Here is a 15,574-nt window from a genome sequence, read left to right as displayed (position 1 = left end):
GGGTAACCCGCGCCTCCAAGAGCAGTGCGCTTAGGCACTTTTCCAGCGACCGAATCGGCCACCAAGTCTCCCATGACGGGTCCGGGGGAAAATAACGCCAACGCGACGAAGCGAAAACGTAAACAACGAACGACAAAATACGCTTGGAAAAATGCGCGAGCAAAAAACACGTCCGTACGTGCTGCTGTCACGAACTGGAATGATCGCTCGCGTAATAACCGTAATAACAGGTCATTTTCCGAGCCGTTATCACTTGACGCAAATGAAAAAGACTCGGAACACATTTTATGCCATTGCCCGGAAATTTTCAATAAAAGAATAAAGTTCTTCAACAAAGGGATATTAAAACCAGAGCATTAGTGATTAATCATAGATTTAATTACGATTAATGAATAATGGGTTATTTAATCATTATTCATTCATCATAATCATACAAAAAATACGAGTTTATCATTAATCACTAATCGTTAATCATAGAATCTTACATTCAATCATTAATCACTAATCATATTCATAATTGCTTTGAGTTTATTCATTAATTATCAATTTTAATCATTGCGTACATCGCTTTTATTCATTAATCTTCAATCATAATCATATAATGTTTATACCTTTTAATAGCCAATTTGGAAAAAAGGTTACTTGCTTATTGATCACTATGCAAATCATTCAATTTGATTATTCATAATCATCAATCATTAATCATTGCGGTAATCTTTAATCATACACAAATTGTGTCAACATTTAATCACGATCGGTAATCGTTAATCATACCCCAAATGTTTTATTCATTAATCATAATCGTTATTCATTGTCAAACATTAATTTATTCGTTAATCATAATCATTAATCATTGTCAAAAACGAATAAATCATTATTCATAATCTTTAATCATAGTGTTGAATGATTTAATCATAACAAATTTAATCATTCATTGGAAGCTTTATTCATTAACGCTCTGATTAAAACCCTATGAAGTTCGAAGAACAACACCCAATCTGGTGGTGCAGTTTATTAGAAATGTGCTAACAGATTGGGAAAAGGCTACCAGTCACATTTGACACACATAGTCTCCATCCGGAACCAGAAAAAAACCCAACTAGCGGTGTTGATGCAATTCTCGTGCATTACACGCAAAACTGAAAGTATGCTCTTTTGTGGAGAAGTATGCACTTTTGCGGGAGAATGGAACTACCCACAAAAGGAGTAAAATTTGATGCATAAAAAACATAAGTTTTACACATTTTTCCTGTTTTTTTTTAATAAAAGTTAATCATTTGTGAATAAAATATAGTCATAATTGTGCATAATATTTATTCCTTTTTGTGTGTAGTCCTATTCTCCCACGAAAGAGCGTACTTTGAAGTTACATTTGAATACTTTATATTCAAAAGAGCATACTTTGAAGTCTTTTGTGTGTAAACTTTTTTAGCAGTGTAGATATACAAAAAAATATGAGTGAGATCTATGTAGCGTGTCTTTTGTATAAAAAATAGTATTTTGGCCATAGCTTTTGAGTCTATAGTCCGATTTAACCAATTTTCAATAGCAAACAATCGGACAGGATTCTCCGTCGAATGGAACTTATGCCGATTTGACCAATGCTAAGTTCCGAAAAGTGTGTCTATAAAATATTGTACATATACACACACTTACATACAGTCACTCTCAAAATTGAGCGTACAGTATGGATTAGATGAATATATTCGAAAATTCCAAAGGAAATTTGATTGTTGGCTCGATTGTTTTTAATGCATTTCAATATTCATCCCTTCCTTCGATGCATGCGTACATAAAATGGTTGAAAATTTTTCTCTAAAGTTCATTTATTTGAAAATAATCTCAAAATACGCCTATTAGTTGTGACAAAATTGAGCGTACAGCGATTTTTTTTCTATGAAATTTCTTATTATAAACACGATTAATGTATTTAAATATTTATAATAATAAACATCCGCTACATAAACAATCGATGTTTTCAAAATTAAACCATGTTTTGGTCAAAATGGCGAACAAGTGAGAGGTAAGAACATTGCTATTTAACAATTCAATGCTGCTGGGAAAAATAGATGCTTTAAGACATGGATTTCACCGGCATCGTGTCTTATATATGATAGATAATCGAAATCGAGCGAGACAATTAATCTTTCCAATAATTAGTAATCGAATTTAAGCTATACAGTTAAACCTCCATGAGTCGATGTTCTATGACTCGATATCGACTCATGGAAGCAAATTATGCCATATTAAAAAATATTTTCTGGGCAACTGTGATGGTCCCTTCAAACAGCTTCCTGAGGATTTTCTATTCCACATCTCGATATTTCCATGAGTCGATGGTCCCTTCAATATCGACTCATGGAGGTTTAACTGTACCATGCTTTTCTGTACCTAATCGCATAACTCCTCAACAGACAACATTGCTGCTCGTGGCGCGAAAGATAGCACACACAAATTCAGGCTACTATGTTGCACTGCACATTTCAGTGATGCCCTCGAAGAAGTTTAACGATCATGACTAAAGATTCGCAACCTGTATTAAAATCGATTACTAATTATTGGGGCGATTGATCAACATGCGGTTTTCGTTGGGTGAAAGCTGTTGAGTATTCCTTTAAGCTATGTAGGTTTTCTTTTAACCTGCGCTTAATGCAGAAGCGTCATTTACAGTATACTGAAAAAATAAATTTCCTCATACTAATTTGCATGCAAACTTGAAATCGCTTGTGCTAAATCAGTTTTATTCCAAATGTGCTCAAATTTTCAGAGGACACTCAGAACATGATAAAGAATCAGATGAGCACTGTGGAGCAAAATCGATTTTTCGAACCACCCTCATAGGTAGCTTATAAGCTCAGGACACTCATTAATAATAATATTAATAAAAGAGCAACACACGGATACATTATAAGATGTCATTTTATATTTGAAGACTCAATCACCGTAGGAACAAATTTGGTTGAATCATTTAAATTCATCAAATAAGCTGCCGAAGTCTTAAAAAAGTTTATTTTTACTCGCCACATGGAAATCATCCAATTGTATCCCTTATGGTAACAGATCGTGGAGTTAAATCCAAAATAATTACGAAATTACGATTTTAGGCTATCTTTTCAATATTCAATCAGAAGTACTCTACGGCAGAGGTTCCCAAACTGTGGGTCGCGACCCCCAGAGGGGTCGTGGGCTGTTCAGTGGTGGGTCGCGGAAGACAAATTTTAATTCATAATTTTGTTACTATTTTGTCCCACTAATCTATTCCATATTTTCAATTTGGATCTAACTAATGATTGGATGATTAAAGAACAACAAACCTGTCGAGGTCGACGGCCTTTTGGGCAAGTATAAAGATGTCCTATAAAATCCAACTGTAAGCCCCGAACCCAATCCAAAACCAATCCTATTCAAATTCGAATCCGATCTAAATCAAATCCAAATCTATTTAAAATCCAATCCAGATCTAATTCAAATCCAATCCAAATACAATCCTAATAAAATCGAAATCTAATGCAAATCCAATCTGAATAAATCTAACCCAAATTCAATTCAAATTCCATCCAAATCCAATCCACATCCAATCCAAAAAATTTACGAATTTTTGACAAAAACAATGATGGGATATAAAGCAATTTATTATAATTTGTCCAATCTAACGCGAACTCATTTTTATCTAATTTCTCAAAAGCAATGCATTTGGTACCTGGTGGGTCGCAAGCAATATGGGATTTTGCTAGGTGTGTCGCATATCCAAAAGTTTGGGAACCTCTGCTCTACGGGGTTGAGAAGCTGTTTTTATGTTCGGTACCTTAACATGCACCTTGTACTTTTAGAATTTGACTGTGAATGATTGACTTCAAAAATATTACTCTTAATGATAGACCTGAGACAATAATCGAGCTCTAAAACAAACTACAATTAAAGACATACTAAATTTGAATTATGTCATTCCTAACATTTGTCGTTTTTTCTATATGTTTACATCTGTTTTCATCATTTACCGACTGAATTTTCCCAAATTAATCGTATGTCTTGCTCGATTTCGATTATCTATCATATATAAGATACGATGCCGGTGAAACATACAAATTAAAGCATCTATTTTGCCCAGCAGCATTGAATTGTTAAATAGCAATGTTCTTACCTCTCAGTTGTTCGCCATTTTGACCAAAACATGGTTTAATTTCAAAATATTGAATGTTTTAGTAGCGGATGTTTATTATTATAAATATAATCATGAAAAACAATATTAAAATACATTAATCGCGTTAATAATAAGAAATTTCATAGAAAAAAATTCGCTCTACGCTCAATTTTGTCACATCTAATAGGCGTATTTTGAGATTATTTTCAAATAAATGAACTTTAGAGAAAAATGTTCAACCATTTTATGTACGCATACATCGAAGGAAGGGATGAATATTGAAATGCATTAAAAACAACCGAGCCAACCATTTAATTTCCTTTGAAATTTTCGAATGTAGTCAACTAATCCATACTGTACGCTCAATTTTGAGAGTGACGGTACATATGGTCAGGGTTCAGCCAAACCGCACCAAGCGGCTTTTTGACTGACTTGTGATATTTTGTTCGTACAAGGACAACGGAAATAGTTTCATATCAATTTAAGCATACCTTTGCAGTAGGATATCCTCAGTTATGGGGTTAAGGGATATTCGATGCGATTTGCGATCAATTAAATCTGCTAAACGAAAGTTTGAGCAGAAAAATCGGTAATTTTTCGATGGCGCTTGGTGTGATTTGGCTCAACCCCGACCATATACACAAATAGACATCACCTCAATTCGTCGAGCTGAGTCGATTGGTATATAACACTATGGGTCTCCGAGCCTTCTATTAAAAGTTTGGTTTTGAAGTATACGAGAAAGGCAAAAATGTTGTCAATTGGAAAAAAAAAACTATAATCCAACTGTGTTTTTGCGAAATGAGAGCAATTATGAATTGCATAAAATTCAAATCTATTCAGTGTTGTATGTCTCGTTCGAATTGAATAATGCACTTCCTTATTTATATACCCTTCATCTTTCTATAAACAATTGCATAAAAGAAGACAAACAAACCTAATGCATCTGCACTAACTACTGCACGGAAGATGTTCCTTACCGACCATCTGGTCAACTTTTTAATGAGAAAATTCCGATCCCAATAAAACCGCATCATCACTTACCTTCAAGCTGATCAGTAGAGCATCTAATAATACTGTAATGGTATTGCCAAGAATCGCATGGCGCGATATTTGCGGACATAGAGAGCATGCATTGCGGTACAGCTGGACCGATATGACTACCGCCCTGCAAGAAGCAAACAAATGTACACGATTGATTGACACGCACCATAAACAACGGAATTCGCATCTGCTGTGCCGAACGTACCGTTTTGAAACCTCCGAGTTGGGTTCCATTCCCAGCTGGATCACGTCGGAGATGGTTTTCAGTCCGTCCATCAGCCACATGGATTGGAAGTCCACCACCTCCGCCTTTGCCATGAGCCGCAGCAGCTGACCGAGAGGCCGTTCTACCCCCAGCGGTCCGCCACCCTTCACGATCGTGTTTAACAGTTTGGGCACTTGGCTCTGCTTGCGTATATGCGGTGCAAGCGGTTGCAACTCGGCAGTGTATTCCTCCGCAGCCTGAGACATCCTCTGGCGCAGTTTCTTGAGCTTTTTCTTATTGGCTTTGGCATTTCCACCGTCTTTACCTTTATCACTAACACTGAGATTGTCATCGTTTTCCTGCTTGTTTGAAATAGTTTCGTCGCAGTTTCTGGTCGGGATAGTCAACTCTACCGCCCGCTGACGGATGTCCTCGATGTGTTCCTCGTGACGCCGAGCAGACTCCTGCTGCTTCTGAATGATTTTTCTTTGGAGTTCTTCTGTGGTGGCTTGTTGCTGTGCCTGCAGAGCAAGAAGCCGCTCCTCTCTATCCCGAGCCTTTTCCCTAGCTAGAGCCTGGCGTTGCCTTTCCTTTTGTTCCTGCATTTTTCCCACACGTTTTTCCCGCTCACGGCGATTTTCGCTCATTATTTGCAACTTTTTCTGTCTCTCTTGTTCGATTTCCTGTCGCCGCCGTTCAACTGCTGCTTCCTTGGCGGCTTTCTCTTCAGCACGTTTCTGGCGTTCAGTTTCTATATCTTGCAAGCGACCTTCCTGTTCCTTCCATGATTCCATAAAGTCAAGTCTCTTATTTTGAGCTTCTATGTTTTTAATGAAAGCAATTTCCTTAAGTTTCTCCTCTTCGTCATGCGCTTTCTTAATTTTATCTTTTAAATACTGTGACCGGTTCTCTGAAGCCCTCTGAAGCCGTTCTTCCATTCGCATACGTTTATTTTCGATTAGCTGCTGTTTGGCAGTTTTGACATCTTCAACTCTTGCCAGCAATTGTTGAATTTTTAAGGCCTTTTCCTTTTGTAATGCCTGCCGTTTCTCCAGCGCTCGGGTCTGCTTCGCTTGATACTTCTTCAATGTCTCGTGCAATGATCGTCGTCGGGAAGGACTGGACAATTTGGCGTGCAATTGTTGAGCCCTTCCTGGATGGCGGGCTACTAGCGCTTGTAAGGTAGCCAGCGTTTGTGCACGTTCCACCCAAGTCATTTCTGGAATAAGCATGCGAATTAGCGGATTATATAAAAAAAAGTATAATTAATTATAAAATAAATACTGACCAGCTAGAACAGCTTCGTAACGCATTTCAAGTGTCATTTCCTCGTCACCGCCGATTCCGTTCACGCTGATGGTTTCTGAGCTTTCGGCAATACTTTCGTTATCTTCTAGATCGATAATGGCTTCACAATCAGTTTCGTCCGTTTCAGTATCGATATCGATTTCTGTAGAAATGAATTATAGTTTATTATTGAAAGCCTTTCTTGATTGAACAGATCTGATCAGTGACAATTTCTTTGCTGCGACGCTCCACACAAGTATCACAATAACGTGTGTATCAAATGCCGCTCATCGTGCGTTTGATGGCGATTCGATCGCGTAATAAATTTCGGTTTTGCGCCACACCAGGTCGGCAGCATGCTCCAAAGCTTTAATCGATCGCGATAGTTAAGTAATGCTACCGCTCACCGCGTAGCTGAGTCGTCGTCAAAACATTGCGCGACGAAGCGAAGCGACACATCTTATGAAGCGTCGTAGAACGATAAAGTGGCCGATTCGCAAAAAAAACGTCTGCGCTTGTAGTACGTATACAATTCCTTGGGCAATAAATAAATTAGAAGAACAACTCGTTTGTCATTAATAAGTTGTATGTGTGTTTCTAAAATGAAAATTTTATTACAACTCAAGTAATTTCTGCAGAATCGTGAATTTTGGCTGAATGAACGGTTGATATTGCTGCATTTTATTATCTCACGAAATGGATATTCAATTCAATTCAGTTTATTTTCCATAATTAAACAATTCCAGGGTAATAGTGTTCGCTAATTAAGTTATGGGATACCTTTCAACAATTTTGTTTTTCAGTTAGGTCAGTTGACTAATAGGGTCTTCATAATTAGACAAATATTTGAAGGAAACTACATGAAAAAAAACGAGAATTAAAACAACAGTACAGTACAAGAAAGATATAATTTTTTATCCTAAAATCACAGTTTTATACGGTCAGACGCTCTAGCAGGGGATTTTTTGAAGTGATACAACAAGTCCAAAAAATTTTAGAAGTTCTCGATGGAACCAAACATTGATGCATTCAACGTTCGCAATCCTGTGAACATCCTCGGTTGGATGGAATGGTTCAAGATCCAACATCATCTTCAGTATTATGTTCTGTTTGTTTTGTATTTTCTTCCTGTGGTTAGCAGCCCACCCGCATAATTTAAAACCATCTGCAGTATTATTATTACTATTCATTTGAACTAAAAAATACCCACTCGGAAGGATGTCTAAAAGCGAACAGGAATCTACCTGAATAGGACGCAAACCACCTTAGCCGAGTTTTGAAATAAGTTTAGACCCAAACCAAATGTATAATGCCCTTCGATTTTTGCTGGTGTATTGGTTTACCTCTACACACTCACTGCTGAATCGGTTGAATCGCCTTTAGTTCAAGATGGTCTCGCGCATTTTGCAGCCGCCATTTTTTCTATCGCAAAAGAAACTGCTGAGAAATTATTTATCACCTCAATTCTTTATAAGATTTCCAGCTCATGAGTTGCGTGGTAATCAGATTATTTCGATAGAAATAGTTAAAAAGAATGACGGGATTCAACTCGTGTGTTTCGGCGGAGGCGGCGATTACAGTGTGAGTGGTGTCGGCGGAAGCAGATCGAAGGCGTTGCGGGAGGATTACTCCAGGAACTTTGGGGTAGTTCCTCCAGGTGCTCCGGGAGAACTCCCTCAGGAATTCCGGGATAATTCGTGCAGCAATTTCCAAGCAAATTCATTCAGAAATTTTGATAGGGAGGCTTCAGAAATCTCAGAAAAATAAATACGAGGGTATTAATCTAGAAAAGCTTTTAAACTGGATCCGCCAGTTCCACTGCTAAAAATGCTATCGTCATGGTGAACCTCTCTCATAATTTTCTTTATTTCTTATAACCGCAGGCATGAAACTCCAGCAGATTATCCTTGATCTAACCCCCATCCTCCGTTCACTGGGCGGGTAGTGAAACCCGGGGACTAAATTCGCATTTGGGACACACTACGTCAGGATATTATGGTGCAAATCCGGGAGGAAAATACCATGCAGTCATCAATACCGATGCGAACACTCGATCGTGACCCAATCGGCAGTGCAATGGAGATCACCACATCGTTTTCAAAACATCGGGATTGGAAGACACATCCTCCAGCGCAACTCCATCGATGAAGACGGCAACTCCGCATCTCATACCATTCTGGCCAATAGGGGCACCACCTCTCTTCTGACATCAGGCGATATCAGCTGGAAACACCCGCCGTTGGGAAAAAAATCAACGAACGGAACCTATAACCGACTGCATTGTGGCAAATCAAGGAACATTCCATGGAACGATGCACATGTCCAGTTTTTCCCAAGCCGATTAACTCTTTTTATGCACCATGGTTGGATATTCCTAATAAATATTATTTGTTGTCCTAATTTATAATAATAAAGAATAAATAAAGAAAAAAATTACGTTTTCTTGGTAAAAACGCTGCGTTTCATTGATTTGTATGTGAATAACAAAAAGAAAAAGAAGAAAAGAAGCAATATGGTACCCACGTCTAGGAGAAATCTAGGAGACCCATGGTAATCGAGTCTAGAAGATATCGAGGTAATATCTAGGAGACCACACCTGTCAAATCCCTATCGGTTCAATCGGTCTACTCGTCTAAAATTTGAGGTAGACACCGGTTTAAACGGTTGTTGCATTTGAGGCGGATTTGAGGTCTGACAGGTTCTAGACATCGAAGAAAAATATCTAGGAGACTCATCTTTTTGTCTCAGAGACATCACGGTAGAAGTCTAGAAGATCTTTCCGAGCGGGTACTGTTACTATTCGTATAATCACCTCTTAACAATGTAACTATATGTTGAGCTGAAACCAATATTATACAGCATGTTATATCTACCATAACGTATGCTATTATGTCATGGTACATTGTATGTTCATAATTTCTTATTTTACATTATTTTGGAAGCAAACTATAAAACACCATATACGACTTGTAATTAATATAGCTATAATATACGGATTGCGGTTTTGGAATAATTTCGTATCATCTTTAGCTGGTTTCGTCATGATGAATTATATCAATCAATGGTAAAAACACAATAAATGTATAAGTTCTGCAGCAAGTGTATGTTCAACTTCAAATATAGAGCAAAATTTATTTATCGTGCAGTTGTTGTGGAATTTGTTGAACCAGACTGATTTTTTTCTTCGGTTTTCCCGGTTTTCCGAGTTTTTTTCTTCGTTTTTTGGGCTGAAAAACAAAGGTAAGCAATAAAATTATGCGTTATTCAATCAAACACGCGTTAATTATTAACATTGTTTACAGTTCCCAACAGCTCCTGTGTAAAAATGGAGAAGATTGACAAGGCCTTCTGGATTTAAGCCAATTTTATTATTCTAGTACATAAACATTGGTAAGCAGTTTTAAATGACTTTAACATTCGCAAAATATGACTAATTTGTCATTTTGCTTGTTTCTTACAGGGCAATAAAGGAGTTTCTCGGATCCCCATACGACCAAGACAGACGAAACTGTTTCATGAAACTAAAAACCTTAAAACTAAGTGCTGTTAAAATATCATAAATGTAACTACGTTTGTGATAAAAATATGCATTCTTCAATTTTCTGTACAATAAATATATTGTCACAATCTAAGTGTAACATACTAACAATTATTGTGTTTTTATTTGCTAGGTGGAAAAATGACCAATTTATCTTTTGCTAGTGGAAGATAAAGGATACGGTGTGTCGATTGGTTTGTCTTTTATCATTCTACAGTTCATATATTGTATTCCATATTGTTTTAGACTGGAAAAGGATTATAAATGAACCATATCACATACTGTATAGCGAATAAAATGTACTGGAAAATGGCCTTTTTTATATTGTAATTATACTTAACCGCCTATTACCCATATAATCATTTTGCCAATTACAGCATACCATATTGTGGAGATCATTTATGTTGAGGTCAGTGTATCTTAAGTATGAACAACAATCGGAATGGTATTATTAATGTTATTTATTGTCATAGACGCTCTGGGGAATGGTACGATTATGGTCCATGATTATGCGGGCAGTCATACCAAGCAGGAAAAACGTAGATCATCGCTGGTTTGAAAATCGTTTTGTATAGTAGCAGCTTTGATTTTTTATCGAGATGCAACATTTGATTACCGAGTGAATAAAGTGTTTTGATTAATTTATCACTTTTGCTAAGAGCGATCTTGATGTGGGTAGCGAATCTATAAGCTTTTGATCTACGTCAAACCGAGGTACAGGACATCGGTAAACCATGGAACACGTTGATTTGTCTTCGAGAAAGATTACGAGGACTTCGTTGGACTTGTGAAAAAGATTGATTGTGACTTTCCACCATTGACCTTTATTTTCCACTCTTTCTGATGGTCTTACACAAAGTACGTCACGCGTTTAGAGGGGGAGGGGATTTTGATTAGCGTGCCTATCCTTTCAAATTTTCTTGACAATTCATACAAAAAGCGTTACAAAGGGGAGAGTAAGGTTGAAAATTACAATTTTTTGCGTGACCTTCTTTATGGATCTTCCCTATTCCTTAATTAGTACACTGGGTCGCTTTTTACGCGACTTTTTTACGCAGATTTAGGGATTTACGCTGATTTTCAAAAAAAAAAAACAATTTTTCAAAAAAAGTCTTGAAATCACGTGAAAATCGTAAAAAGTTGATTTTTGATCGATTTTTGCAAAAGTCGTTTTTACGCAGATATATTCTAATTCTAAGTCTTTTTCAAGGGAAAACACTTGCGATGCCGGGTCATTAGAGCGAAGGCCGTCAGTCCCGAAGGTCATTTGACCCCAGTCGTTAGGCCGAATGGGAAGTGAGAAGGGAGAAGTGAGAAGTGAGAAATGAGAAATCAGAAGTAATATGTGAGATGTGAGAAGTGAGAAGCAAGAAGGGAGAAGTGTGAAGTGAGAAGTAAAAAGAAAGAAATGAGAAGTGACAAGTTAGAGGCGAGAAGTGAATAGTGAGAAATGAGTAATGAGATAAAGATGAGAGATGGGAGAAGAAAGAAGTGAGAAGCGAAAAGTGGTAAGTGAAAAGCGAGAAGTGAGAAGTGAAAAGCGATAAATGAGAAAATCGAGAAGTGAGAAGTAACAAATGAGAATTAGATACGTTAAGTAAGATACAGTGGCGTCGCGTGGAATAATTGGGAACCTGTTCAAAAATGTTCAACAATCAAATATCATTCTTAATGACACGTCAGTACGTGCGCGGTGTGGCGCCACTCGTCGCTAGCAGGCTTTGTTGCCAAAGGCAACGTTCTTGCAACAAATGGTGCCCTACCAAATAACTATGACTGGCGTCACCAGTGACCATCGGAAAAATATCTTTATAAAGCTCACATTTCGTTGTTGGCCGTTAGCAAGGGAAAAGCATCATGCAACCATTTGATAACCAATAAGTTTTCATTGAAAGAGTAAGGTTATGCACATCATGGACTTAATGGACTTAACCACGAGCGTCTTCTTTTTTCACGATTCTTCTTATTTTCGCTCGAAAAAATGACATCCGCTGCGGGCCGATGAACATTTGAGTGAATTCGGAGCTTTTAGTTCACCGGATGTTCACGTTGATGTTCATTTTTTGTAAACTTTGCCCTCAGATGAGGTTTTCTTCTTACTGAAAATCGACGCGTGACGTCATCGTGGTTTAGTCCATATTTGAGCCACATATGAGACATCCACATGCATAGACATCCTCGAAATATATGAACTTGAACAAACAATATTGAAATAGAAGAGAACTACGTTCAAATAATTATGCTGAACCAAGGTCCTCCCCACGAACTAAGTCAAATATGTAACTGTTGTTACTACTGGCATTCGTATAATCTGTAGTTTTGTATTCCGCACATAGTTGAACGACAGAAGAATATGTCTTTTGCTCGTTCAAATTTGAAGTTGAACGAGTTGCAACGAAATGTGAGAAGGCGTCGATATTATGCTCGCAGTGTGTTGCAGCACTTCGTTCCCAAACAGACGAATAGAGAGAAAATTTTCCTCACAATTAGCCTGTGCACGCAGGGATGTCGACCACCCGGGTCGACATGAGATGACATTTCTATCATTTACCTGGGTCTTTGTTTGTAAACATTGGCATTATTCTTATATGATGTTGAAATAAGATTCTTAGGTGTAGGGCTTCAATAAGAATGCATATTGGAATCATTGGAAAAGCGCGAAAATAAATTCTGTTGAAATTGTTGAACATTGTAAAGTCGTTTTAGAGTAAAATCAGCAGTAATTCGAATCGTTCGGGTCTGTCAGTTTGAATATGAATATGAAACATTAATTTTCTTATCAGCTGTTCTAGATTCTTTTTTTTAACAAGTCAGCTGTCAAAAAACTGATATAACGCTCAGTTCTATTTTCTGCAGATTTGAACCACGAATGAATCACGAGATTCAAATATTTTTCAATTGTTGAGGGGTATGAATGCGTCATTTTTCCTACGGATCAATCCAATTTGCAATTACGACGGTTTTCTTGGCCGCAACATAATAATTTAATTTAATTGAAAATTTGAAAAACATGAATGGAACACTGCTGAGGAAACCAGTGCAAATAATAGTTTTGAAAGCTGTGGTAGTTAGTCTTCGATAATTATTTTTGAGTCAATCCTTTTATATTAAAAGGGGTAAACATATTTATTGCTCGGAGTTATTAAATTCTTGCAATGGTTAATGTCTGTGTCATTTATGAGGTCGATTATAAAACTTGGGGTCAACTTCTTCAACTCTGCTTACAGCACGAACTAGGTTTGAGCTTATGGGTAAGCACTGCATAAGAGTTATGCGGATATGAAGAAATTGTCTGTTAATTATATGTTGTCATTCCAAAAAAGTAGAATGTTGTATTAAATACTCGACCGCAAACTGAAAGTAGAACTACTTATCGTTCGATAGTGGATGTGAAATTCAATTATTTTGTGCATGTTCATTGCTGATGGAGATAGCCGAAATGAAGGCAATTTATTTTGAAGTGAAATTTGAACACTACCTGTCGAAATTGGATTTTCAATAGTTAAATGCATTGAAACAATTGTTTACAATAGTTGTTTAAAATCCTGGGGAGTTAACTGATCGATTCATACCAAAAGCTCCAGAATGCATCAAAAAACGGCTAAGTTATTGGCTCTTCCTGACATTTTTTCCTGACGGTCCCAAATTCGAAACAATGACCCCCCTCCCATTTCTTATCAATTCGAAAGACGTAATTCTACGTCAAATATCATATGTAAAGCTTCTGATTTGGTCCATAAAGATATTCAAAATTATAACATTTTAGCCGTTAATAAAACCGTATCAATGCTTACCTAGATTAATCTGAATTATTTGGAAACTTCACTTCTTCAAATCAATATCGCTAGTCAAGAAATGGAGGACTATCGAAGTTGGATTTTTCTCGCAATCCGTACGTTAAACCTAACTTCGCTAGTAGTGCGCTAGTCTAATTAGGCCCTAACTAGACTAGCGCGCCACTAGCGAAGTTAGATTTTACGTATGGATTGCGAGAAAAATCCAACTTCGCTAGTCCCGTATTCCGGTTTTCAACTAAATCGAGTATATCCTATCCTATAGTAATAACGTATACGTAATAATGAATACAAGTAATGATAGTTTCAATGTATACGATAAACAAGTTTAATCATTAGCGTTGTAAATAATTATGTAGAAGCTGAGGCTTCATTCCATTTTCTTGAATAAGTCACATTTTAGAGAATTAGGCTCGGAATTAGGTTGAGTTCTTTGCAAAAAGCATCCCATGTTATCACATCCTGACTACGAGCTTTATTTCTTGGTAAAAAGGATCTTGAACATCATATGTGTTATTCCCAGTAAAATTTGAATGTGTGAACTTTGACATCAAGCTATACTATGTTATAATATAGCTCGTAAGTCTTAACTAGATAGAATATTGGAGGGCTCAATACGAGTTAGTATCACTCCTTATCGAGTTAGGCCATCTTCGGAGTCTTGTTCTTCGTATTTGTATTAAGGATTAAAAAGTGGTACCATTTAAAAGGCCAAAATTGAAATAAATTAAGATCAATATTATTTGAAAAATTCAGTTATACAGACAAGTTCAATCAAAACATTGTAGATAAGTAATTGTTTTAAAACTGGTTCGACTTTGGTCATCCGTTACGAGGATGCGCAAGATCAGAATTTATGTGAAAACCTACAAAGACCTTTACTGCCCATGATCGCATATTTGTAACATTTGCATTTTGGTTGATTTTATAAATCGTTTGTCAATCCTACCCACAATCTAAATCAATTCCAGCTTACCATAGATAAGCAAGATAGTAAAGCCTATTTTACTGTTGTGTGATTAGATGCAGTAAATTGAGCATTCTGAACGATTCATTTCTACAAAATGAACAAAAATGCGAGTGTTACAAATATGCGATCATGGGAAGTTTATGATTATTAGATTTTTTAAACGGAATGTATGCATTTTTGAACACTTCAATGAGAATAAGTTTGGCCACTTCGATATAGTTAGTATGTCCATTGCAAGAAGCAGAAGCAGTCTTATATATCTAGGAACATAAAATGCTAAAAATATCAATAAATTATCAAAGCCCTATTAAATGTAGTTAAATTACATTGAATGTTCAACAAGTCTAATAGAATTTAGTTTCGCGCTTCTCCAATAATTCCAATATACATTCTTATTGAAGCCGAATGCCTGTTAGAATCTTATTTCAACATCATATAAGAATAATGCCAATGTTTACAAACAAAGACCCAGGTAAATGATAGAAATGTCATCTCATGTCGACCCGGGTGGTCGACATCCCTGCGTGCACAGGCTAATTCTCTCTCATATTTTCTTCTTCGTACACGTCGTAAACTTGAACGAACTGCGACGCCG

The 15,574-nt window shown here is 36.8% G+C and overlaps 1 protein-coding gene and 1 long non-coding RNA gene across 2 annotated transcripts in view; one reads left to right on the top strand and one right to left on the bottom strand.

The window, feature by feature from the left end:
• The window catches only part of LOC134212117 (uncharacterized), a 259,280-nt gene that overhangs the window by 232,068 nt on the left and 11,638 nt on the right, over positions 1-15,574 (bottom strand). Inside the window, exons 5-7 of the mRNA XM_062689667.1 lie at positions 6,679-6,840; positions 5,391-6,609; positions 5,186-5,309 (exon numbers count right to left, since the gene is read on the bottom strand). Coding sequence (XP_062545651.1) covers positions 5,186-5,309; positions 5,391-6,609; positions 6,679-6,840 — 1,505 coding nt within the window. The remainder of the gene's footprint in view (positions 1-5,185; positions 5,310-5,390; positions 6,610-6,678; positions 6,841-15,574) is intronic.
• LOC134216220 (uncharacterized) lies at positions 9,774-10,310 on the top strand. Its single transcript, XR_009980561.1, has 3 exons — positions 9,774-9,917; positions 9,980-10,067; positions 10,138-10,310. It is a non-coding gene; the product is annotated as an uncharacterized LOC134216220 (long non-coding RNA).

Source organism: Armigeres subalbatus, chromosome 2, assembly GCF_024139115.2.
Source record: "Armigeres subalbatus isolate Guangzhou_Male chromosome 2, GZ_Asu_2, whole genome shotgun sequence".
Taxonomy (NCBI): domain Eukaryota; kingdom Metazoa; phylum Arthropoda; class Insecta; order Diptera; family Culicidae; genus Armigeres; species Armigeres subalbatus.
This window is presented reverse-complemented; position numbering and strand designations above follow the sequence as displayed.